The sequence below is a fragment of the Balaenoptera ricei genome, chromosome 7, assembly GCF_028023285.1.
Source record: "Balaenoptera ricei isolate mBalRic1 chromosome 7, mBalRic1.hap2, whole genome shotgun sequence".
Taxonomy (NCBI): domain Eukaryota; kingdom Metazoa; phylum Chordata; class Mammalia; order Artiodactyla; family Balaenopteridae; genus Balaenoptera; species Balaenoptera ricei.
The window spans coordinates 72809145-72836127 of NC_082645.1; the positions used below are offsets into that span (position 1 = coordinate 72809145).

Genomic DNA, 26983 nt, shown 5'->3' on the forward strand with positions numbered 1-26983 from the left:
TGCCACACGCCCAGTCGCTGAGACCAAACACCTGCACTTGAGTGTATCCTGCTCCAATCTGTTAGAACTTCTTGTTATCTCTACCTTCACTGGTACCCTGACCGCTTTTCTGTCTGTCACTTCTGCCTTGTATCGCTGCCACTGCCTAACTTCTCTGCCTCCCAACAGACTACAGTCTGTTCTCCCCAAAGCAGCCAGGAGAGCCTCTTAAATTAAGAGTACTTTATGCGCCTGCTCCAGATCTGCCAGAGGTTTCCCGTCAAACAAATACCTTCTTCCCGTGGCCTGCAAGTTACGAGGCCCTGTGCGGTATGGCCTTGTCCTTCCGTGACCTCATCACCTATGCTCTTTCCCTCATTCTCTGCTCGGATCACAATGGCCACCTTGCTTTCCCTTGAACACACAGAACAAGTTCCTGTCTCAGAGCCTTGCACTTGTCCCCTCTGCCCGTAATGCCAGCGTACCTGATCTTCCTCAGTTCAGCCAGGTCCTGGGTTCAAACATTACCTCTTTAAAGAGGCTCTTCCTGAGCTTTCTAGTAAGCCCCTCTAATCACTTTATCCCTTTACCTTGCTTTCTCTTCATGGTTTTTACCACTACTTGAAATAGTCATCTTTTAAAAAACACTCATTAAAAAAAAACACTTATACTTTGCTATACACCTGAAACTAACACAACACTGTAAATCAACTGTACTCCGATAAAAAAAAAAAAAAAAAAAAAAAATTTACGTCTTCCACACTTGCTCCATAAAGGCAAGAACTTTATTTATCCAACTTGTTCTCTCCTCCACCCCCCACATGTAGAAAAGTGACACAGAGTAGGTATTCAGTGACATGGTATTTATGACATGAGCAACTTCTTGGTAGCATTTAGCGTTTGGACCATACTCTCCTTCTTGAACCTCTCCTGGTGTCTCTTAGGGTTCTCTGCTGGGTTTCCTACCACTGTAGCCACTCCTCTGGGGGTCTGTCCCTTAAGTGCTGACAGTCCCTACAGATCTATCTTCTACCCACTTTTTATTTTACATACTTTCTCTGCATTTGAACAGCTACACTTAATTCCCTCCCTCTAGCTCAGATTCATGCTCCAATCCCATATATTCAAATGATTACTAGACACTGCCATTCTGCTGTCTCGCAGGTACATCAAGCTTAACTTGTCTACAAAGAAATGCCCCTCTTCCAACCCAAATACTCTCCTTCCTGCAGTTCCTAGCTCTCCGTATGCAAGCACCATTCCTGCCTCTCTCAAGCATGTGCTAAGCACTCCAAGTGGCCTGTAGCTCCAAGAAAAGGCCTGTGTCTGATCCAGTACCCGCTGAGGGGTCTCTCTTCAAAAGGACAAGCCTCCTGTCCTCAGTTCTGCCTTGACAGGAGCCGGCAGTGAGGGGCCTAAGTATTCCTTCCCCGCAGACCACACAGCTGACTTTCCCCCCTACAGGTTTGCTATAGGGAGGAGTAAAACAATCCCAGCTACCTCTCACTTGAATATGATTTATTATTCAAATGATAAAATCTTACCATAGGAATTAGGAATGGATGACAGAAAGGTCCTTACACAGCTGTAGCTTAGCAGGCTAACTAGAGTGAAGCCTTCTGAAGTCCTACTGGCACCCTAGTCCTGGGCAACTTCACATGCAGGCAATAAGAGGACAGCAGGGATGGTTAACACCATTATCCATTATCCAAGGAACAGAGAACTGAGGGCAGTAGTTCTCAATCAGGACACACATCAGAACTGCCTAGGCAGTACAGTCTGGGACTCAGCTTCAAACTACCCGGAACCTGTTTCTGCCTGTGGACCAGAGCGTTCAGTTATTGCCCCGCCCTACCACCACAACATGCGTCGTCTGTGTGTGCGTGTGTGCACTGTGCGTGCATGTGTCCCCTCAGGTGTGGAAGGAGAAACCAGAAATCTCTCCTGCTGCCTTTAATAGCAATTGTTTTGTGATGAGAAAAGCAATGGCAACATTTTAAATCATAATGATTATTAAAGCTCAAATGTGTATACTTTACTTTCTTTTGATAGGTTTCTCTTAATAAAGTTCTAATGATCATTTCAGGAACCTACTTTCATTTGGGAAAAACAGGACCATACCATGTGTACAAGACAGAAATTTCTACAGATGCTTTATGAAAGAAAAAATATCTTACCCAAGTTATTACTGCACTTTCAGCAGTTAGCTGTGCGGCACTACAAAGAGTATGAACAAATCTGTAAATGACTTTGTGTTCAGGATCATGCTCGAAGTATTCCTCTGGAAGCTTTTCTCGCTGAAAGGAGAAAAAATGCAATTTATGTATCCATGGAAGAAAAATACTTAAAAGTACCCTTACGATAGCAGTCTTCACACTTGGGCCCACGTGCCCCTTAAAATAATTTTGGTTGGGTGACATGTCTTGTAGTCTTTTAAATATAAACAATGGGATCCTAAAATACCACAGTGATCCAGTACTCACCACCATTCATTAAAGAAAAATACAGGCACAACCGCAGAAAATTTATGTATTTCCACGTTCCTCCCCACAGAATTCTAACCAAATGTAAACTATTGGGTTGGCCAAAAAGTTCATTTGGTTTTAAGTAAAAATAAACGACACAGTTTTCATTTTCACCAAGCATTTTATTGAACAATATATTCACTAACCAAACAAACTTTTTGGCCAACCCAATATTTTTAGGCTCAAAAGTCTTGCTGATCACCATATGTCATACTTTTCTGTAATCAACTTTGAAAACACATTTCCAGTGTCCTGTAACCATAAGGCTCTAAGAATGTGCTGTCCTGTACAGCAGTCGCCAGCCACGTGTGGCTACAGAGCACCCGAAGAAGTGAATTTTAAAACTTTGTCATTTTAGTTCGTTTAAAATTTAAACAGTTTTCTAATTTTCTTCTTAGAGGCCTTATCATATTAGGTTTATTTACAAATATTTATATTGTTTGATGCTATGGAAAATCATCCTTTAAAAAGATACATTTTCTGTTACTTGGGTATGTTTACTTACCTGCTCACTATTCATACAAAGTGCAACTCGGTTCACATCCATCAACCCCTTATACAACACGCCTTCGGGAAAATGACTAGACACAACATGGCGTGGGGAAGAAGACTTAAAGGAAGATGAATTTGACTTCGAGCTGGAGGAAGTAATTTTCTTCTAGTAATTAATTTCAAAGCAAATCAGCATGAAATAAACACAACTGTATAAGAGAAAAATACCACTTCAATAAAACTGACACTCACTGTGAGCGGATGTAATCTCTCATCAAAAATATCCAAGGATCTATCTGCATCTCTATAAAATAAGAATGTGCATTTAAAAAATTAATTCAGGAGTTACTATCTTAGTAAAATATCTGCTAGGAGTAGAGAGAGGGGTAGAGGAAGCTTAACCTTCAACAAAGCAAACAGTTTTATAAATTCTTCTCCTGGATTCCACCCTTAGAAAGGTTTCCTGACCTCTTTTTACTCAGCACATCAAGTTCCGTGAAATCTTTTCTACAACAACCAGCCAGAGTTGCCTCTATAAGCACTGACCCTCCCTAACAGGCAATGCTAGTAAACCAATATATTTTCACTCCCCTAACCTCACACTGGAATATGCAAGAACATTTTATAAAGCAGTGGTGGTGGGCAATAAATTCTTCTAACTTCAATCAATGTGAATATGAGATTCATGGTTTTTTCCCGTTTTTTTCTCTTTAGTTCTTTATATTCTTATTGTGTATTTCTTCTTGTCTCTTTTAAATAGTTTGAGTTAAAAATGTAATTGTCTTTTTATTTTAAAAGAAACCAGGCTTTTTAATTTAAAATTTCACCACACTAATACACTGCGCTCATTTGAACAGCGGTTCTCTAAATGTGGTCTGCAGGCCTCTGGGATTCTCCCCTATCCCCTCCTTCAGGAGGTCCAAGAGGTCAAAACTGCTTTTATAAGAATACTAAGACACTACCTGCCCTTCACATTGTGTGACATTTGCTATGGATGTATAAAAGCAAAAGTGGGTAAAACTGCTGGTTTCTGAGCATGAATCAAGGCAGTGGTACCAAACTGAATTAGAAGTCATTCAATTATTCACTGCCACTTGCAGTTAAAAATCTGCTTTAAGAACATCCTTGATAAAAGAGTAAAAATTAATAGTGTTCTTAAACCTTGGTCCTTCTTTTTAATATTCTGAATAAGTGGAAAGTATGCATTAAGCACTTTTACATACTGAAATATGGCTGTGTTAAGGAAAAGCACTTGTGACTTGGCGGTAAGTCATTTTTTTCATAGAACACCATCTTTATTTGAAACACTTTTTTCATCGAACACCATCGTTATTTGAATGTACAACTGACACAGTCATTCTTTCACAAATGAACAAAGTGAGCCTGTCACTTCAAGGAAAATAACTCTAAAGTTATTTGTTGCCAATGACAAAATTCAAGCCATCAAGCTAAAAATATCAGGATTTTTGGAAAACTTCTACCTTCTATTGTGAACTTGACAACTTCTCAACACTTAAAAGACTTTTCTGGTAAGACTGGTGGTGATACTAACAAAAGTGAGTTTTTGACACTGTCTAAAGAAATGTGAACCAATACTTTCCAAATGACCAATGTATAATATTATAAAGTCAGGTACAGGTAAAAAGATCTACTCAGTATGCATGACAGATCAATGGGTATTAATTTAACATAGTATTTATTACAAGTTCATTGATATGACTTAGAATTCCATTCTAACTAATTTAAGAAACTAGCACATGCAGACTTTTGGTAGAGTATCAAAGAATATACCAAATTATCTGAAGGCTTTAAAAATACATCTTTTTCCAACTATATATCTGCAAGCAGCTGGATCTTCTTCATATTGTTTCTTCAAAACAAATGACTGAAGACAGAATAGATATGAGAATCAGCTGTCTTCTATTAAGGAGATACTTTTCTCTCAATATTTTTTGTTGTGGAAAATAGTTATTTTTCATTAAAAAAAAAATGACTTATGTTAAACACTGGGGTTCCCAATCAGGGGTGATTTCGTCCCCCAGGGGACTTCTGGCCATGGCTGGAGACAGTTTTGGTTGTCGTAATGTGGAGGGAAGAAGGTGCTACTGGCATCTAGTGAGTAGAGGCCAAGGGTGCTGCTATATATCCTATAACACACAGGACGACACCCCACAACAAAGCATTATCTAGCTCAAAATTTCAATAGTGCTAAGGCAAACCCTGTTTGAACATACAATGGATTTAATTTTTTAAATTCTCAATTTCAATTTCTAATACAGTAAATTATCAATATAACCCATATAAACAAATACTCTTTGGGATGCTCAGTAACCTAAGAATTAAGGGTCCTAAGATAAAAATAAATGATTCACTTCTATATTGTAATACAAGCACTCGAATAATAAAAGCTTATGCCAGTAACACCTATAGTTATTACCTAACACTAAACTTGATACCTTGTAAATTAATTAGCTGGAATAACAAGATAGGTTTTACAAGAGCTCACCTGTTCTTTATGTGGTAATATATTGCTAAGGTCATACTGTGGAGGAAAAAAAAATACATTGTAATAACTGATTTTTATCATATCAGGCCTGAAGACATTTTTAAAAAGGGGTTAGCAAGGAGGGAAGACCTTCCAGAGGCCCAGTGGCCCCGAAATCCTCGAATTCAGAACAGTACCACATGGGTGCTTTCCCCCTTGTTTTAGGTTCTTCAGCTTTTAGCAAAATTAGGAGACCCAAAATGCTAGATATGCTGTTAGAAGGCATGTTTTGGTTGATTATTATAATATATAAATTATTACATATTTCCCCTGTCATTTGTCCTTCTACCCACAAAACCTTCTGTCCTGTACAAGTTATATCTATCTATACACATGCTTAAATTTAAGCCATATAGTAGTTTGTGTGTGTGTGGGGGTGTGTGTGTGTGGTTTTTCTGTTAGCCCCTGAATTTCAGTTGATTTAGTTCGCTATCCACCTACCCATCCGTTTTCCATTATTTCCCTAAAAGTAAATAATAAAAGTGCTCTATACCAAAATGATTTAAAATCACTTTTACATAATTATTAGAAAATTTAATAGCAAAATTTTATAGCCACAAAACTGATGATAGGTCTAGCTATCCTGAAATAAGCAGTGCTAATAATACACCATAATACTACACAGTATACTATTAATGACAGGTATTTCCAAATTATTTCAAATAAAGTATTAACGAACAGATAGATACAAGTCCTTAGGTAGTCTTTTTTAAGTTACTATATTCCTAAGTTATTCACAGCTGTTGTATATTAGGCAACAAAGGGGTTCTCTGGTTAAGCTATATGCTCCCCTTTGTTCTCAGTGTCTAAAATGAAACTCAAAATAATTGAGGGAAGGCAAATCTGAATTTTATAATAGGTCTATAGAATCTTAGCACTTGTATAAAGGCCTGTAACACCGTTAGCATCAAAGATGGACACTTCTATAGTGCTTCAAAGTTTCATCTTCAAATTGATTTTAAAATCACAGCATTAGAAGTTTTATGATGGAAAGGACCACTGAACCGTAGATGACATTTAATTAAACAACCCATTTTACAGATAAGGGAACCAAGGCTTAAAACTGACTTACCTAAGGTCCCACTAATTATCAGAAGCAGTTCTCTTTCTCCTGCCCTCTAACCAAATAGTGGCTCCCAAGCTCAGCTGCACACTGGGATCATCTGAGAAGCTTTAAAAACTGCCTGGCTTCTGCTTCAAGATGTTCTGATTTAACCGGCACTGGGTATGACTTGGGCATCAGGACTGTTTTTAAAGATCCCCAGATGACTGCAGCGTGCAGCAAAGTTTAGGGATGAATGAGTTAGGGTTAAGATCGGAGAATCACTCGGGATGCTTTTGTCCATATAATCATGCTTCACATCATTCCCCATCTTGTCAAAAGGTGTGTGTGCGTGGGTGAGAGAGAGACAGACAGACAGACAGACACACAGACACTGTGTCTTGGAGGCGGGGGCAGGCGGGTGGACTTTGTGCATCCAGAAACATATATCTTGAAAAGTTGCATAAGAGATTCTAATAAGGCTCACCTACCCCACTGAGAACAACTACCCCACTGAAAACTAACCCCATGATAAACATTTTCAAAATCATTCCTAAAAGCCAATTGGCCCTATTAATTTTCTCAGTAAACCTTTATTTCACCAATAATGAATGTGATGAATGATCATTTTTAAAACTTCATGAGAGCAAATTAAAATTTACTGTACTTCCAAAAATTAGACTAGGTCGGGAAAAAAAAAGGATGACACCTACTTGTCTGAGCAAGGTTAATCTTTTTTTTTTTTTTAAATTTTATTTAATTTTACTTATTTTTGGCTGCATGGGGTCTTTGTTACTGCGCGCGGGCTTTCTCTAGTTGCCAAGAGCGGGGGCTGCTCTTTGTCGTGGTGCGCGGCCTTCTCACTGTGGTGGCTTCTCTTGTTGCACAGCACGGGCTCTAGGTGCGTGGGCTTCAGTAGTTGTGGCACACGGGCTCAGGAGCTGTGGCTCGCGGGCTCTACGGCACAGGCTCAGTAGTTGTGGCGCACGGGTTTAATTGCTCTGCGGCATGTGGGATCTTCCCAGACCAGGGCTCGAACCTGTGTCCCCTGCGTTGGCAGGCAGATTCTTAACCACTACACCACCAGGGAAGTCCCTGAGCAAGGTTAACCTTCAAAGGTACTTTTGAATTATATACTGGACATCAGACTCTTTTGAATTCAAAAGAAGCTGCGACTCTAGCCAAAGTAGAGTGGTTTTTGTACCCACAGATTCAGTGTCTTGGCTGAATAAAAACATTCAGTGATGATGTGATAAGTGCCCAAACTCAGGACTTTAGAGATGGGGCTCAGTTTTTGCTGAAACATGATTTGACTGCAACTATTATTGTAAGCAAGAGAGGAAAGTTACATTAGTATGACTGTGAACTTGCTGTCTTTAATTAAAGTAGAAGTTACTGATAATTTAAAGAGCTAAAAAAAAAGCTGGCACATTAAAAACCAATTAAAAATATAATTAGCTTATAAAATTAAGACAACAAATAAAATTAAGGATAAGGACATTAATATTTTCAAATAGCATTTCCCAAACTGTGTTCTGGAAAATCAACATTCATATCCTAAGGAGATGTTAATGTTTCGTGGACAACCGCGAGGGAGGAGGCAAGAAGCTCTGCATCCCGTTTGGTTTTTCTCTCTTAAATAAGCTTGAAAGGTTCATCATTAGGGTGTTTTGAAAGTGCATCTCCAATTGTGGACTATGAGGTGCTCCCAGATATTAAAGAATAGTTTCCATCATCATGACACTGTTCGTGTCTCCTTAAGTATAAGCCTGACCACAGCCATGTTTCCGAAACCTCACCTCTTTTATTGTTCTCTGCTGTGATTGATACAGTGTGTTGGAGATATATTTATATATATAAACAAAAATGAAATGTGTCTATTAAGTTAAAACCTCAGTTGAACAAATTTCGTCTACAAAGAAATTAAGCTTGAGTGTGTATTTCTTAAGACTGGTTTGATATATTCTCCCCCTCTTTGGGGGACAGGAAGGAGAAGTAAAATTTCATACAGAAATAGTGCAGGAAAAAAAAAAATGCACAGTGGGATAAATCTGACAAAATCCAATTAAATTTAAATGCAGATTCGCTTTGGTGCCAGTAGGGGACAAGCTGTTCCTTCTTCTAAGAGTAGCTTCCAAAGTAGTATACATTGTTTGAGGACTACAACTCATAAAGAAATAATTTTTTCTAGAAATAGCCAATAAAAAGTACCTCTCTTTCTCATTATGTTCAACAATGGCTTAACAACAGAAATGCGTCAAATAAAGATTTATACTTTTTCTGGGATTTCTTATTTGCTAACTGGCTTTCCCTTCTATCATGCGCTCTAAGATTAAAATGGAAACTGAAAATTCATATTTAGGTCCTTGAAATCAATGTATAGTTGACACCAGTTTTTTAACCTGATCACTGAAAAGGACAATTCAAATGAATGAAATTATGTATGGCTAGGATGCTTTTAGCGATAAGGGGGTCTGTCACTCAGCCCTTGGCAACCTACTTGTACTCACCATTTTACTGTGGTTCTAAGATTAGGACGGCTGACTGTGCTGTCATCTAGAAATATCGTTGAGCATGAGCTATACTTTTTAGTAAGCTGCCCTGGAGATACCTGAAGGGGAAGGGAAATAGAAGAAAATGTCACAGTAAGTTAAACCTATAAAGTGTGTTTTTTTCCTTGGTTAAAATGTCAAACGATAAAGCATTAAGATTTTTCTTACACTCCATGAACTGCCTGAGTGTGATATCATGTGCAGCTCTATGGGAAACCTCTATACTCTGACTTCCACAGACGAGCTTTGAGAAATGGGTTATAAAATGCTGCCTTGATATAGTACCTATAATCAAACCTGGCAAGCGCCTATTATAAATTACCTTTATAATAATGTAAAAAGTTTAGAATAAGATTTCAGGGTTTTTTCCTTAAGCAATGACATGCAGCTGAGATTTCCTATTTCTATTCATTTACTACAATAAAAGGTAATGCCTTCTGTAACACCGACGCCGGAGCATCTCACTGCAGTCAATGCACCCCAGTAACAAATGTACTCGTTCAGGAGACGGTGCGACGAGACAAGCGTTTGCGAATCAGAGGCTGGGCACGCCAGGGCTGCTCTATCACTAACAAGCTGGGGGCCGTAAGTCTCTCTGGCCTCAACTTCCTTATCTGGAGGACAAAAAGGTACTGCTTAAAGATTCTCTCGCATCCAAAAAAAACGGATAAAACAACTCTGAGAATTTAACTTCTCACTTCATGTTTAAGTAAGACTGCCATTACATTACTCAAGTGAGAACCTCAGAGAATACTTGCCATTCGTTTCAAAATTGTACTACTTCTGTTCTACGTGTTATTTGACACTCCTGCCTCACCCATGCTGCTCTCTGCCTGCAGTGCCTTTTTCTTCCTCCTGTCCCAGCAAGCTTGACCCCATCTTCCTCTAGGATCCCTTTGCCAGCAGGCACACCACAAAACTTCTCACTTTCTGCACACTCACACATCTAATTTACCAACTGTTCCATGGTCTCAGCTGCTTGCATAGTACCACCCTCTTAAGTAAACAAGCTTCTCCAGGTTAGGAAGATTCTTCTCCTACCTCCAGCTACTGAGCACAGAATCTGGGACAAATTAGGATTCAACAAGTGTTTGAGAAATTATTTAAGATCAGTTACAACTGGAGGTAAATCTTACTAAAGATACAAATTCGTGAGAATTTATCTACAGTGGTGTTGGATAGGTGACAAAGAACTTTTTGAGACCCTCTAGAGAATGAACTATCTTTAAAACACTTTAGAAGTATCCATTTATTTGTGAAGAGCCCATGAACATGGCAATAGTCAAATACTAAAATGGCCTAAACTATGTTAGGACAACTCTCTTCCTTAAAGTAAGGCCAATAACCAAATCCCAATCACTGAAAGCCACTGGAAGGAAGAGTAGCATTCTTTAATACCACAGAATACAAACAATTTTAAAGCTGGGTTTTGTTTTTGGTTTTTGTTTGCTTACTAATTCAGATGAGCCTTCCTTCCTCCTATTAATATAAAATAGTTTTCACCATGCTGTCACACTCTCCCATCAATGTCCTCCACAAATACATGAAAGGTGAGGCAGGGAGAAAATCTAGTTGATGCTTTTTAAAATACAGAGCATTTAAATAAAAATTGCCAGTATCCAATAATCAGAAATATCCAAATGGCATATATAAAACACCATTTTGCTTGTTTCAGATGCTTTATGCAAAGCCACTTATTCCTTATTAACAAAAAGTTCTAGATGTAACATATTTGAAAAGTATCACTGTTTGGAAGACTAATTTCTCCTTCAAGCTAGAAACGTTTTAAACTAAAACTCTGATATGGTCCTTAAGCTATTTGGTTAATGTGTAATTTTAGAATCTCAAAAAACAGATACAGCATGAAAAATGAAAATTCACTCATTCAAATACTTTGATTCTAAACGAAGCAGGTTATCTTTTAAGGTCACTACTATTAGGGTATAATATGGCATACACTACACGTAATAAAAGTCAATTCTGACCAAAAATCTATATATATGAGGGGAATAAAAATAGTAAGGAAATGTACCAAAATATAGACTAGTTGGTAGAGCTCTGGGTGCTATTTATCCTGTTTTCCTCTATTAAAAACTTTTTTTTCTATTATGAATGTATATTGATTTGTCTTTCGAAATATTACTGCTAAAACATTTAAAATTTTTAATTAGATGTGGTCTATAGTCCTATGGGGGCTCATTTAATGTATCAGCAACTTACAGTCTACTGGCTCGATCCTACAAAAGAAACACTTCCACAGGCCTACTCCTGAAACTATTCAAACTTTCTAGCATCTAGTGTTCACTAAAGGATGGCAGAATTGAAGCCTCTGAGCAAAGCCTAGATATGTTAGCTGCCAGCAGATTACTTTCCTCTCATCTTGCTCGAAAATTTAAGATAACTGTCCTTTATGATTAAAGCCTTACCATTGCTGGCTCACAACCTCAATAAACTGCACTGACACACATAAGGGTATAAAATGCAAATACAAAAAAAAAAAAACAAGTAGCAAAAAACACTACTGACAGTTTAATGTTCATAGGTATTATTTCAATTGGTCACTGAAGAAGAGTATTTATCTTCATTCAGCACTAAGGACAAAATACATGGACTTTTACAATCTTTATAAGGGGAAAGGTTGCTTAGTAGACTTCAGGTTTAATGGTGAAGACTAGAAAATAATCATACCTAGGAGGCTAGTAAGTAACAACCCTCAAAGCTTATCATTAAAGGTCAAGTGCCTGTTGAAATCCTGCCCCCACCCAATGACTCTTCCCATTGTGCCTACTGCCTCTGATTTTAACCCATTAAAAGAATAAAGCTGGAGAGAGCGAGAGTACGAAGGGCGGCAACCCGAGTCATGGCAGGACAGGCATTTAGAAAGTTTCTTCCCCTCTTTGACCGAGTATTAGTTGAAAGAAGTGCACCCGAAGTTGTAACCAAAGGAGGCATTATGCTTCCAGAAAAATCGCAAGGAAAAGTATTGCAAGCAATGGTAGTAGCTGTTGGATCAGGCTCTAAAGGAAAGGGTGGAGAGATTCAACCAGTTAGTGTGAAAGTTGGAGATAAAGTTCTTCTCCCAGAATATGGAGGCACCAAAGTAGTTCTAGATGACAAGGATTATTTCTTATTTAGAGATGGTGACATTCTTGGAAAATATGTCGACTAAAATAAGTCACTATTGAAATGGCATCACGTGAAGCTGCCCGTTCCCCCAATGGCATCACGTGAAGCTGCCACTGAAGTTCTGAAATCTTTCATCCTGTAAATAATTTCTGTGTTTCTTTTAAAATAAAGTAATGATATCCAAACTAATGATATTCAGTGTCTCTGAAATTTAGTTTTCTCTGTATTGATTTAAACATTCCCAAATAAAAGTATATAAATGAAAAAAAAAAAAAAAGAGAATAAAGCTGAAGTTCACTTTTTTCTTCCCCCTTTTCACAAGTTTTGGATACGTTTATTAAGAATCAATGACTTTAACTGAAAAGTCTGTAATACTCCATCTATGTTGCACATTAATGGACAATATGGTAGGGTGAGTGGTTTGAATAGAATTCATACTCAAGGCCTTAGTAGAAAAGTATAATATTCTAATTATAGGTATAATCAAAAATATTGTCTGAATTAATATCGTTAATTAGATTGAATTAAACTTCAAACTCAGAACCTATATTCAAAGAATAAATCTAAGTTTGAGTAGACTGACCACAAATCTATTTCCTCTCCCCCTTCTTTCAGATATCATCTCATTAGAATTAAAGGCATTTTTTAAAAAAGCTATACATAAGACAGGATAAACAGCAGATGATTTTTAATGTTTGAAAGGTGAAAAGACTAGATAAAGGAGTGGTAACTGACATGGCAGAACAGAGGAAGCACAACCTTGGTACCTACAGAGAGTGACTAGGACAGGAACAAGAAAACCAGTTTGTCTTACAGAACCCAAGGCAGGCTCAGAGTTCAGAAGCGTGGTCCCCAAATCCTTGCAGTGAGGCCCATCAGTTAACGAGTTGTCCAAGTGATGCTTCCAATTAGATCTTAACAGACAGCCAAGGACCATCACACGTTTGAGGGAAGCCCCCAACAAGTAAGAGATCAAAACAGGAAGAAGGAATGGGACTTCCCTGGTGGCGCAGTGGTTAAGAATCCGCCTGCCAATGCAGGGGACACGGGTTCGAGCCCTGGCCCAGAAAGATCCCACATACCACAGAGCAACTGAGCCCATGCGCCACAACTACTGAGCCTGCGCTCTAGAGCCCATGAGCCACAACTACTGAAGCCCACACGCCCTAGAGCCTGTGCTCCGCAACAAGAGAAGCCACTGCAATGAGAAGCCCACGCACCCAACAAAGAGTAGGCCCAGCTCACCGCAACCAGAGAAAGCCCATGTGCAGAAACCAAGACCCAATGCAGCCAAAAAATAAATAAATAAAATAAAATATAAGGATGCTTTAAAAAAAAACAAAACCAAACAGGAAGAAGGAATTGATGGGAGTGATAAAAACTCAGGAGCAAATGAAAACTTGAAATTGCATCAGTGAAAAAAAGAATGACAGGATATAAGAGAACTCTATAAATTGAAAATAAGGTAGACAAAACAATATATTCAATAGAAGGATTAGAGCACAGTCAAGGAAATCTCCAGGAAGCAGGACAAAAAGACAAAATGCAAAGCAGGAGGGGAAAAAAGTTAGCCATCTGGTAAGTCTAAGACTTCCAACATCCGAATAATAGGAACCTGGAAGAAAAAAACAGAATATCAAAGAAACACACAAAAAAGGTCTATACCAAACCAAATTATGAAATTTCAAAATCCCAGGGAGAGGGAAGGTACTAAAAGGTTCCCGAGAAGGAAGGGGTGGGGGGAAATGACTAAAATCGGTAATGTACAATGTACCATACAATGTCAACAGGTTTAAGAGCAACAGTGTAAATGAGAAGATGAGAGGGAAGTGTCTTTAGAACGGCAAAAATTAGTTTCAACTGAGAATTCTATACTTTATCAAATAGAAAGAGTTTCAGAGAGGCTAGATCTCTATAAACTTTCTGCCCATGTGCCCTTTTCCCAGGAAAATGTGCTCCAGTAAAACAAGGAAGTATAACAAGACAAGAGGGAAACAGAATCTAGGACATAGGGGATCCAACATAAGAGAGCAGAGTTATGTGAGATCCCAGATGACTTCACACAGATATCCCAGGAAAAGAGGCATAGAGCAGGCCTAGGGGAACACTAGTCTATATGGGAATAGGAAGACAAAAGATTGGGGAAAAGTGTCTCCAAGAAAAAAATGGAACAGATGTGGCTTAGTAGACGGAAAATATTTTTGATAGGCATGTGACAAATGTTAAAACATTTGGGGAAAAAAATAGCTGTTAGAAAACAGGCAAGTGAATAGAGTCAGGAAATTAATTCCACAGAAAAAATGAAGAATGTGAAAGCAGGGAGACCGGGCAGGGAGCTACTTACTGCATTTGGCTGTGTGAGATCACGTTGGCTAGGAAAAGGGGGGTTGGGTTATCCTAGAGAAGTGCAGAAGTGCTCCAATTTCATTAATATTTAAGAAAAAGAATGAAGGGTGTACAAGGAGGAGGCACAGTCAGAGAACTATATGGCTCAGCAATGCACAATATTTGCAGAGTCGTAGTAATGTAAACATTGATTCTGATTTAATAAAAACTGATACATGTTGAGGGAACACAGGGAGGGAAATAACGTCATGGTGGACCGAAGAAGCTAAGCTGTCACCTGCTATGACAAGAAGTCAATGGACAGTGCTAAAAATTAACTTACCTGTTATACTTTTATTACTTTGGTTAAAAAATAAGATCAAAAAAATAAGGCAAAAGAATTTAAGGCAGATCTTTATACTACAACCATATTAGTGAAATTTAACTTAAATGTCAGAACCCTTAAAAAATGGGCACTACTAAGTCAAAGACTTTCCTGAATACATTTGATAATTAGGAAAACAGAGATTTAGAAAATCTACCAAAAAGAGGTCCATGCTAACAGTATTGGATCCATCATATTTTTAGGAATCATGGCAGACATATTTTTAATTCAAACTATTAATTTCTTAACTTTTCAACTGTTTACTTACATGGTTTAAATGGTTGCTCTTCCTCTCTTCCCGCACTAAGAATAAAAAAAATTAACTGATGAATTCTGATACAAATGCCATAGAAAAATAAAAGTAGTCACTAATTATTTGATGGATTACCAATAACACAATGAGATAAAATTCCATTCTATTTTTTAAAATAATTTCCAACAAAATATATAATTTAAATCACCCAGCAAGATGAGTCCTATAAATAAAATCTAAAAACTTAGTTTCACTTTTTTGACCTAATAGATATTCTGTATTAGGTACAAATGAAAGACTCCCCATTTACAAAAGAAAAGGACAAAGCAAATTAGGCCAGGTGAGAAACTTAGCTAATAAAAAAATTTACCTGCTGCATAGCTGAACTACTAGCCAGGAGTATTTTCTAATTCTTCATTTACACACAGCTTACTTTAATTACCACAATCTACAGATGACAACTCTAAGAACCAGTTCCTGGCCAGGCACTCATCTCCGAACGCACCAGTATCTCTGGAAGCATCCTGAACCACTTAATGGTAACCTACTCAAATACCTTACTGAAAAAATACACAACTGGAAAGTAACCTACGTTAAACGTAAATTTTAAAATGAGTGTGCTGACCTAAATGAACATATCTACAGCACACAAAACTGTTTTGCTCCAACAAAGGCCAGAAGAATAAAAGCCTGAAGAGGGTCTTAGGCCACACTCTTGCTCACATTGCCTCCTTTAACTCCAGACGGGCATCACAGGCACGGATTCCTTAAGGCTGAAGAGAGAGACAGGCATGGGACAGCTTTTCTTTTACTGTCTCCAGAGCCCCTCTACATGTGAGCAGCTCATGGCTCTGGAAGAAACTGAGAAATAGAGCAATCCTAACCAGAAATGAGTGGCTCAAGTACACACACTAGAAAAATGCAAGTTAGAAACCCCAGGAGCTTCCAGGTTGGTGAACACGTAGTACCCTTGCAGAGGGCATCAAAGCTCTGTGCCCTGTCCCCATGCCTGGCCCTATGCATCTCTTCCATCTGGCTGTTCCTGAGTTATATCCTTTTATAAAAACCAGTGATCTAACGGAAAAAAACAAAAAGCAAAACAACAACAACAAAAAACCAAACCTCCGTTTTTTATTGTGCTGCTTCACTTTAAATATTATGGAATGTTCACTTCTTGTATTCCTGCTCTCGTAATCAACTGAAAAACTTGGTCACATATGGCTTTTTAGCAAATAAACTAGGATTTAACATAACATTAAGGAAGACAAGCAGGCAAGCAGGAGTGCAAAAAATTCTACGGTTCTGATTCTCATTTTAAAACAAGGAGGACACAGGAAATTTATATGAGTTTCACATGCTGAGGATAATCTTCTGGAAAACCCCATATGGCATGTTGCTCTTATTACCCTGGCACAGCACTACATTAGGATGAGAAAGTTTTGAATAGCTTAAAAGTTCTGAGTAGCATAAATCTGGATGTGAGATAGGCTCGTCTGGTTGAACACTGTGTAAAACAGGGCCAAAATCACAAGGCTCAATTCCCATATATAACAACTGATTTTTCTGATTTGATCAAATGAAAACCTAACTGTGACCTAAACCCTATCATTTGTCTTTAACATATGTGCTCTTCGGAGCAAGGGGAAAAGGACAAAGTAGCATGGAGAAATAGACCACATCTAAATCATGTGGCCAGCTGACTATGTTGATAAAGAGGTGGCAAAATGTATAAACAGATAGTCTAAGTGTTCTCCTCCCTAAAACACTGACAACTAAAGGAAACTGTATCATCAACATATTAAAATAAGACAAGTGAATACATAAAAAAAGTGAAACATTTAAACCACTGTAAGAGTTTTTCTAAATACCTCCTATAATACACAAAACAAAAACAGTTTTCACTCTTTTTCTCAGGGAAAAAAAAGCATTGCCTTACCATCTGTTTGAGGTTTGCTCAGAAAAATTGTGCTTGCCCTTGGGTGGTCAGAAGGGTTTGGTTCCAAAGCTAAGTCTGTATAGGAAGAAGAGAAAAAGGTGTGGTGATTTAGTTGAGTAGAAAAATACATGATTTTAAAGATAGCTACACATTGATTGAAACCACTTTTAATAGTCTTGAGAAGAGCTTTTAGTAATGACAAAAAGGCAATTTTAGTAAAGGCACAATATAAAAATTCTATTGGGAAACAGCAAAATTGTAGAAACTCTCCATACATGTGGAATAAAACCATGGCTATGTCTTAGACTTCTTTAACTTGCACCTAAATAATCTATGCCATTTTTAGATGAATCATATATGTGACTCCCCTCCTATTTATCAATTAAAAATTCAGTCACCCTCTTTTAAAGCTGATATTACTAGCACATTCCAGGAACAGTCTCAAGAAGCAAGTTATGCTGTGGCCAACTACTGTCAGATACCAGCTCAATATATCAAATATGCCAAAACGAAGTGAGTTGCTTTTGGCAAATGTTCTTCAGACAATCAAATGGCTAATTCTAACTCCATTCAACAAATGAACTCATTTAATTGGCTGTGGTTTATCTGGGGGCTATTCATCATGGCAGATTTAAGAGGACTACATAAAAGTTCAATGTTCTAATCTAGAGGAACACTTCCATGATAGTGATTTTTAACTTTGCCCTCTATTTCCAAAGCTAAACTCACTTCTTCATTCCACGCTGCATGATTAATTTGGGGCTTCAATAAGAGTACTTTCTGGAGCAGATCATAGGGCTACTAGAAAAACATTTTGGCCATACCTACACGAAAAGGTGGGTCTGCCTGTAGCCCACCTTGCACCAAGGTGGGATAGCGTCTTCTATTTAGGCAGAAATACAAAACAAGCACAAGCTACCACACAGGATAGTAAGGTTGTTGTTTAAAACAAACAAACAAACATAAAAGCCCTATGACACTTCCTCAGCAAAGTCCATCTCAAACCATTTAACCAATCTTTTAAGAAACTGGACCAAGATTCAGATAAAGAGTAATGGTTAAGGCAATTATTTCCCAAACCACATAATAACTGATCTGTTTTTGAAAGATGGCTTTGATGGTCAAAGTGAAATACAAATATATCCCTGCCTCTTAGAGAATCCAAAGAATACACACATTGATATATTAAAAACGAATTAGTCTAGTAGTGAATTCTGTCTAACCCAGCATTCCACAAATGTATCTACCTAGAATCCCCTTTTCCCACCCAGAAAGAATTTTGCACGAACAGTAATTTGGGACTTCCCGTTTTAACAGGAATCTGAGCCATCCATTTTAATGTCATTGCCAGCACTAGTAATTTACAGAGCTAAACCAACTGCTTTGTTCTTCATGAAAATTCCTTCACTGAATTTGAAGTTTATCAAGCTGCTTTTGGAGAAAATATTCTATTCAACATTTTTATGTAAAAGACCCATATAATTATTTTAAAGTTTTTTTCTCCTACATATTTGAAAAACTAAGACAATGGGAAAATAAATTATTTCAGCTGTACACAAAATGGCAGGCAGAGACTTTCACAGCTGCCTCTAACCTATAGCTTCCGAAAGAATTCATGACTACTTACCTATACCAAAAAGAAAGTAAATAGACTACATTTGAATCTAAAAAATAAGCAGAAATGTTTGCAAAGTAGCTGTATTATTTATCAGTGTCTATGGCATGGTAAAACTTAACAATTTTCAATGGAAGTCCAGGAAAATTAAGTGCCAGAATCAAAGAGAAGCAAGCTTTAACACACACACACACACACACACACACACACACACACACACCCGCCAAACCAAGATGTGCTACTACAGATCTAAATACAAAAATCAAGAAGGCTGGGATTAAAGAAATGACAACATGCAAAAAAAAAAAGTAAACTTAGCCCAAGTGACCAGAAAAAAGCTGGCACTCTCCCTACTCTATCCTAGGGGGTTCAAAGGTAGGCACAGGACCCAGGACCGGCCAATCAATCACAGCTGTCCTGGGACTTCCCAAGAAAAGAGAAAGGCAGAACTGTACTCTAGGATCCTTAGCTAGTCTTGAGCTGCTGGACACTCCCCTTGCTATCATGAGGGGAAAGGCTTTTCAGGAGACATCAACAGAGGAGAGCAGAACTGAGGAGATCATTTAACTCCTGGGTCAAGTAGTGCTTAACTCTGTGATGTTCTTTTAACTTGCAACTGAAGGAGACCTGGTTAATCAGCAGTACTGATGATCACACTAAAGGTGGGGAAAGGTAAAAGTCACTTGCTCATTCCTTTAACAAATATCATGAACAAAAATCTGCATGAGACAAAACGATGCTCTGTTTAAAAATTACACACAACCATTCACAATCATTAACACACAATGATTCACAACCGTTACTTTTAGTTGCTTTTCTTATACATTAAAAAAAGCTCTAATTAGTGTACAATTTATGTCTTCTTGTTACTAACAAGCGCTCTCCACCCCACTGTTGCATATTTATTGTCTAATGAATACACACTGGCCCATCAAGTGTTATTTCTATACTGGACTTAGCCAATCCCCTATTGCTGGGGATTGGTGCTTACAAAGTTCTATTCTTAAAATATTATGAGGAAAATCTTCATGTACATAGTTTTTTAAAATAATGGTCTTATCTCCTTAGCAAAGATCTTCGGAAGTGGAATGACTAAGCCAAAAGGTTAGATCACTTTCACGGCTCCATGTACAATGCTAAATTGCTTCCTAAAGAAGGTGGGGGGCACATTAGGGTATAATGCTACCAATCATGACATTTTGAGTTCCTACCCTTGCTTTGGATACTTGAAAAAAAAAAAAAATTCCTACTGATATGAATGAGGAACCTCACTGTAGATCTAATTTGTATTTCTTTTGATTACACAGTTTGACCATTTTCCCACAGTTATCAGTGTTATTTCCACTTTGGTGAGTTGGCCTATCATTTGAATGTACTGTAAACACCAGGGCCCTACTGCTGTCAGTTTGCATGAGGTTTTCAGAAAATATTAATCTTTTGTTTATAGCCTATATAACTAACAATTTTCTATATAACTTGCACTTTTTGCTAATGAAAAATACCACATCACTATCTTATAGAATGGACATGTGAGCCATTAGACAGTAAACTCATACATACACACAATATTTCTGCACTTCCCATTAACTATCTTCCCAAGAGCCTAAGGAGACTATGATAAAACCTACCACACTCTTCACTATCACAAAGGTAAGACTGCCAACTATTAAGCAAAGCTTTACCACCCACCATCCCTCTCATCCCTCTCCCCACCACATGCACACACAGTAATTTAGAGACTTCAGGAAATTACTGTGCATTCAGGAAATTACATGGATTCTTCCGAAAGTTATTTCTTTAGAAACCTCTAAGAATGTTTTACCCAGGAGAAATATTCTTGAGCTCATGATTAGGGGTTATGATTAAAACTGTATTTTAAGACCCATCATTTTTGTATTATCAATTTAAATTGCAACTTATTTGACAGCACGATAGGTCGATGTAGAAAAAGTATGATTAAAAAAAAATTCAACTCGGTCTTAATGTAAACATTCCTCAGAGGAAACCTGTAAAACACCACCGACACTGAATACTGTTTTTCCTCCAATCTAAGATTCTACCAGTTGTTAAGATCCATCTCGATTGCAGTTGTTAGAAGTGTGAAAACATAGGCAACTTAGAACAAATGAAATGCATTACTGAAGGCTAAAAGTGTTAAAACTATGCTATCAAACTGTCGATAAATGATTTTTCCTTGTTAAAATATTAGAGGGAGAGGGAAGTGACCAAGAAAGCATCTGACAGAAGCAGCATATTTCAGAAAGCGATTAATATCAACATATTGATTTCAACATATTCCAAATAAACAGGAGATGTCAGCAGTTTCTGGGCCAACTGCTGAGCACCAGTTCACTTAACGGTAACCACTGCGTTTACTGAACTGCCCTAGCGTCCCTGTACTGCACAGTGTATTAGTTTTATGGCTCATAAGACAAACATTACAACCCTTACAATTACCATGGAAACTGATGACTTCATCTCTCTGAGTCCACACTTGCCACCGCAGTCAGGGAGTTCCCGCCAGCCGGCCCTGAGCTGGGCTGCCTCACCAGCGGGGACACAGCAGGCTCCTGCACCTGCCAGGCTACGGCTCACCCACACCTTGACCCTGCTTCCCTAGCTTCTGACCATCCTGGCTTCCCAACTTCCCAGCTCTGGTTTCCAACTGCTTCTGTACCTGCCTCTACCCTGGTTCTCAGTTTTGCCTTATTTTAATCCTCAATCAGTGTTACAGTGATCATGACTGAGAGGTGATACATAGGTAAGTACACCTGGCTTTATATATTTCTAAAGAGTACTCTACTCAGTTTCTTGGACTTTTAAGAACCTTTGTGGGTTGCAAGTTACCTTCATTTCATTTCACATTACGCAGTGTTACTGTTTTAACTCTTAAGTTTTATTACTTTAATACACTAAACCAACAACAACAAAAAAGGGTGAGAAAAAAGGTAGTATTCCAAAGAAGCTCACATAATGTCAACAATAAATTCTGTTCCTATATGCCATGCATTTGGAATTTACAGTCCTACTCTCTATCAATACTCATTTTTAAAACCTTGGACAACTCAATTTATACCTAAGAGAAGAATTCCTACACTACCTAACTCAGAACATGGTGAGAATCAAATGAAATGCAAGAGCAATCTATATACTACAGCCTATTTTAGACCCTTATTAATATCGCTTTTTTGTTCAAGCCACTGTTGGCTCTCACCTGAGCTACCGCACCAGCCTCCTAACTGGTCTCCCTCTCTGCTTCCTTCCACCCTTACAGTCTATTCTCACACAGTAGCTGGTCTGATCTCCCTCCACCCTCTCTACCCCCCTTCCCTTTTTCTAAGAATTAACATCATTCCCCTGCATATAATCCTTCAATGGTTTCCCATTACAATTAGACTAAAATTCATATTTTTGTGTCAAGGCCCACTAGGCATACAAGGTCTTAATCCCCCATATTCCTCCTGGCATTCATTCACTCAGCTGCAGCCACCCATCTTTCTGTCCTTGGCACGCATCAAGCATATTCCCTTCTTAGGAACTGCACAGAAGCCTCTTCTCCCACAGCCTCACATGGCTCTCTTAGGACTGCTCATGGGTCGCTAAAGGAGAGAAGCTGTCTTTAACCACCCCTTGTAAAACTGTCCTCCTCCCCAGCCCATTACCTTCATTTTCTTTCTTAGTGTTCTCACTACCTGATGTTATTCTTGTGTCGTCAGCCCCCAGGCACCTCTAGAAAGTAAGGACCTGAGTTAGGCTACGGGTTTTGTCTTGTCTAACCACTGTTTGTCCTGCCTCTGGAATGGTGCCTAATAATCATGTTTCAGTGTACCCAAAACCAGTTAAGTTTCTCCCAGTTTTCCCACATCATCTAAGATTTCTTCTAATGCTGTCTTTTGATGTGTCTGTCATCTAAGACCAGAGTTAATTTCAGATCTCTTAGAGTAGTAGTTTAGTTACTCAGAATCAAAGACACAAGACAGGTTACCAAGAACCACGAAAACCTAAAAGAGGAAATCTAATGTTCAGTGAAAAATCAATGGTAACTTTAATTTGGGAAAAGAACATTTAATGTTAAAATACCTTTACTACAAAATGACTCACCCTATGAATTTAATGAAGTCGTAAGACAAAGTGTACAATCAGAATGCTATAGGGAAGTATCAATACAATGCATCAGTTTTTACCTGTGTCCCCTGAATAAAGCATTATAATGGGATTATAAAAGATGCTCAACTATAAAGGCTGGGTAAATGAATTATGCTCCAACCATTCGATGGCACAGTAAACAGTTGGTAAAAGGCAGGCTGTAGAGCCATGCGCAGTTGCATGGAAATACATCACCCTGGAGCACTCTCTAGGTGCCAGCACAGTTCCCGGAGCTTCATGTCGTTACTTTTCTTTATAACAAAAAGTTACAAAGTGGCACATAAAGAACAATCCCATCTTTGTAAAATAAACACAATGTTATGTTTATATGCATACAAAAGGTTCAGGAAGAATCAACACCAAAATATTCATAAAAATTCTGGATATTCTGAGTGTGAGTGAAGGACTTTTCTGTGTTTTCTAAATCTTTTACATCAAATGTTTATTAATACTGTCACCAAAAAAAGGAAAGATCTGTTGCTCAGAGGTTTTTCCACATCATATTGCCAATTCCTTCCCTACCCACTCTTCAGGGGGATGGGAGGTAGGGGTCACTTGAGAGAGCACCTTTCACCAGAAAATTAGCAAAGCTCCTAAGGTCAGAACATAAAGGCTGTAGGAAAAGTTGATGAATAAAAATAAAATCAGATAATAGGACCGTAGCATCTTATCTTCTATTATGACACTACCATCAGTTATATTAGATATACTGTTAAAGACAAAGTAGTAAAAAATTCTTTTGAGTCTATCTGAAATCTATACTACGTTCTTAGGAGTTACTTTTTTGAGATGGCTTCAAGAAATCATGTTCTTCTCCAATGTTTCTGAAGAACAAGACAGAGCATCATTTATGTACGATTTTCTCTAAGTAACCAAATAATTATTCACTGTAGAAAAGCCCAAATGTTTTATATCTGAGTAGGTATTTCTCAGTTTCCAGGGAAACTGATACAAAATTGTCTGAAATAAAGACATAAAGAGCAAACTTCCAATGTGCCTGTGCTTTATATTTGGTGTTCTGACCTTGTTTCTATGGAAACTTCATTAATAGGCAAATGCTGAAATTGAGGTTTCTCTTATCACTTTATTGAATGCCCCCCCAAAAAAGACAAATTGAAATGAAATTTTAACAATCATGTTAAACATAAAAAGGTAAATTCTGTACTCATGAACTCTATTTTTCCAGTTCCTGATTTAGCACTCCTTCCTTATCATACATAGTCGTATGCTAAATGCTTAGTACCTTACCTGCCCGCTTACCAGCTTCCCCTAGTGTCCCTCTGTCCAGGGCATTCTCGGCTTCAATTGGATTTCACCAGAACAAACTCTTTAAATTATATCAACGTGTTTACCTGACTGATAAATTTAGGCTATTTCATGACTTCTACTTTTATTCATATCCATTGCAATGTATGTACAGACAGAGAATGGAGAGGTAAATGTTGCTTCTGAGTTGTGTACAATCAACTGGAATGGCAATAATCAAAACTGGAGTATGCTGAGATAGGCCTAACTTATGGATAAATTATAAAATATAAGGTGCACTCTAAACAGTTTCTTAAGCATCCCAAGAACTGAATTTGGCATATCTACCACCTCCCAAGTCTGTCTCTTTTGTTCAGTAGCTGTGTTACACAGTCATTTCAGATCTCTAAGTCTTGGCTTCTTCATCGGCAACAGAGGGAGAACATATACGGGCCTTATTTGTAGATGGAAGGGCCAAGTGAAATACACAAGAAAATGCATTGTAAATCTTAAAAGAATTCTATAAAGGTCCAATTTTCGTCTCTCATCCTACACTAGCCAACTACTAACTGTTTTTAAAAATCATTTAGAGGCTTACCTTATAGCAACAAGCAGAGCAGTTTTCACAAGTACTTACATGCTTTGTGTTTAAAGCTACAATTAATTCACATAATTTGTTCATTCTTTCACAATATCTAACTATTCTGAAAAGGGAGTACTTTCCACTTACAAAGCCACGTCCTTCATAAGGGTGAATCCACAGGCTTAATTATTCTAACTTTTAAAGAAATTAAATAAACCCAACTAAAATTTAAATAGAAGAGCTGTAAGACATTTCGTCTATGAAATAATGAAATAATCTCTGGCATTTCAATGAAACAAATGGGCCAGTGGGGCTTTAACATCTTTATGATACAATGTTTTATACTTCAAAGAACAGTCTTTATTAAAGTGCCACTATGCTACCCAGAAATTTTTTTTTTTAACCTAGAGCCATCCCTTTCCAAAATTCTAGAGGCAAAAATCAAACATTTCCTCTCTTCTCTCTCTCCTCTCCTCCCCGACAACACCCACCCCCAGCCGCTTAGTCTTCAGAACTTTTACCTGAACATTCTTAAAGTTAAATAGTATTCTACTGGGGGGGGGGAGGGGGGGCGGAGGAGGGAGCCATGGAGACATTTTTCTGCAGGATGGATGTGGTATGTTAACTCCCAAACCTTTATATTACAAATTACAATCTGAATTTGTTTTTTCTCCTTTGAAACTTCTGTCCAGCAGTCTCAGGAACCACCTCACCCCTCCCTTAGAACAGGCAACGTGCAAAAGAAGTCGGTTAAGGCCGTGCAGCTGAAGACATACTTGTGTCAAAGTGGGAATTTAAAAGTAATCAGAACTCCATGGGGTCTCCTTTGGTAAAGAAAAAAAACCCAACAACTATTCTCTGCAGCCGTGGCAGTAACGTTTCACACCGTTCACAGTTATTTTAAGCCCCTCTCCCACCATTTTCTTTCCTATCGTGTTCAAATTACAGTTAGAAGGGATAAAGTAGCTTCTATCAGGGCGACTGAAAACATTAAAATCCAAAGAATTTTAGTTAAGAACACCACACTGACTCTGTCCATCTCTATTTTGAATTTAAATGACAAATCCTCTAATGTTTGTCTTAATTGTCTCGAGTATCAACTACCTTAACGAATAGAAGTCTATCATCAGGCCCTTACCTAGTTCCTTCGCTTAGGTACCATCTGGATAGGGAGACGGGATGGATACGCCGAAGTTAGAGTATTTAAGTTTTCATTAAGAAAAGAGAGAATACACCAGAAAGTCTCTGCTAAGTCCCACGAGATGTTAAATAGAACCACGAACAGGAAGGGCCGCGGATTGGAGGGTCTCAGGCCGGGCTGGGAAATGGGAACGGGGGAAAGAATTGGGCATTCGGGTAGGGAAGAGGGAAGGAGACTGGCCGGACGCGACTGGTAAAGAATAAGGGGTGGGGACGCCAAGCAGAGCCAGCCTTCGTCCCCGGTGCCCAGCCCTGGGAGAGCCAACTCCGGGCAAGAAGGAGCCCTAGGCGGCGTCTCCCTCCCGGGGGACCCTGGGGGCGGCGGAGGCCAGAGGTAAGCCCGAGAGCAGACGGCGCCGACCCCGCGAGGGGCGAGGCGCGCCCGCCGCTTCTTACCTTCAGGCATCTCCCGGTCGCTGATGTGCTGCAGGTGGTGGCCTTCGCCACCTGCGAAATCCAACTCGGCGGGTTCCACGGTAGCCGCCGCCGGAGCTACTGCCACCGCGTTCCCGGCCGCCGCCTTGTAGACCTCAGACTCGCAGTCCGGCTCCGCTGACCCCCTGCGCCGGCCCAACTTGGGGCAGGCATTGCGGGACAGGCAACAAGACAGCGAGTTCCCCATGGGGCGCCTTCACTCCTCGCCGCTGCCGCCGCCGCCGCCTCCGCTCGTCCCCCGGCTCCGCCGAGCTCAGAAGCCGCCCCCTCCCCCAACAATGGCGCGGCGGGCACTGGCAGCCCCGGGCTATGCCGGGGCTGTGCCGCACATGCAGACGCGACTTCGCCCGCCGCTCTCCTGTCCGCCCAGCCGCCGGGCCCCGGGCAGGGGCCCGGCCCCGGCCGCACCCCAGCCGCCGCCGCCGCCGCCGCCTCCCCGGAACCAACTAGTCTGTGAGGGCGGTGACCAGACCGGCTTAGTTAAAAGGGGTGGGAACCAGACAAGCGCTGAGACGCGCAGCCACTGCAGGGAGAGAGCGCAGCCGGACCTCCTCCTCCTTCCGCCGCCGCCTCCTGACTGAAAGTAGCTAGCCCGGCCG

The 26983-nt window shown here is 39.2% G+C and overlaps 2 protein-coding genes across 3 annotated transcripts in view; one reads left to right on the forward strand and one right to left on the reverse strand.

The window, feature by feature from the left end:
- LOC132369076 (cyclin-Y-like protein 1) overlaps positions 1 to 26571 on the reverse strand; it is a 33898-nt gene extending 7327 nt beyond the window's left edge. The window contains exons 1-7 of one of the 2 annotated variants that reach the window (XM_059928284.1): positions 26346 to 26571; positions 17161 to 17235; positions 15240 to 15274; positions 9094 to 9194; positions 5503 to 5538; positions 3249 to 3300; positions 2157 to 2276 (exon numbers count right to left, since the gene is read on the reverse strand). In XM_059928284.1, coding sequence (XP_059784267.1) covers positions 2157 to 2276; positions 3249 to 3300; positions 5503 to 5538; positions 9094 to 9194; positions 15240 to 15274; positions 17161 to 17235; positions 26346 to 26571 — 645 coding nt within the window. The remainder of the gene's footprint in view (positions 1 to 2156; positions 2277 to 3248; positions 3301 to 5502; positions 5539 to 9093; positions 9195 to 15239; positions 15275 to 17160; positions 17236 to 26345) is intronic. The other variant, XM_059928285.1, reaches the window with a different exon arrangement.
- LOC132368584 (10 kDa heat shock protein, mitochondrial-like) lies at positions 11974 to 12338 on the forward strand. Its single transcript, XM_059927293.1, has one exon. It carries the CDS (start codon positions 11996 to 11998, stop codon positions 12302 to 12304), a length of 309 nt encoding a protein of 102 aa, XP_059783276.1. The 5' UTR covers positions 11974 to 11995; the 3' UTR covers positions 12305 to 12338.
- Positions 26572 to 26983: the final 412 nt, after the last annotated feature.

Bases quoted from the DNA above. Each gene is read 5' to 3' on its own strand.
- LOC132368584 (XM_059927293.1), top strand. From the start codon at position 11,996: ATGGCAGGACAGGCATTTAGAAAGTTTCTTCCCCTCTTTGACCGAGTA.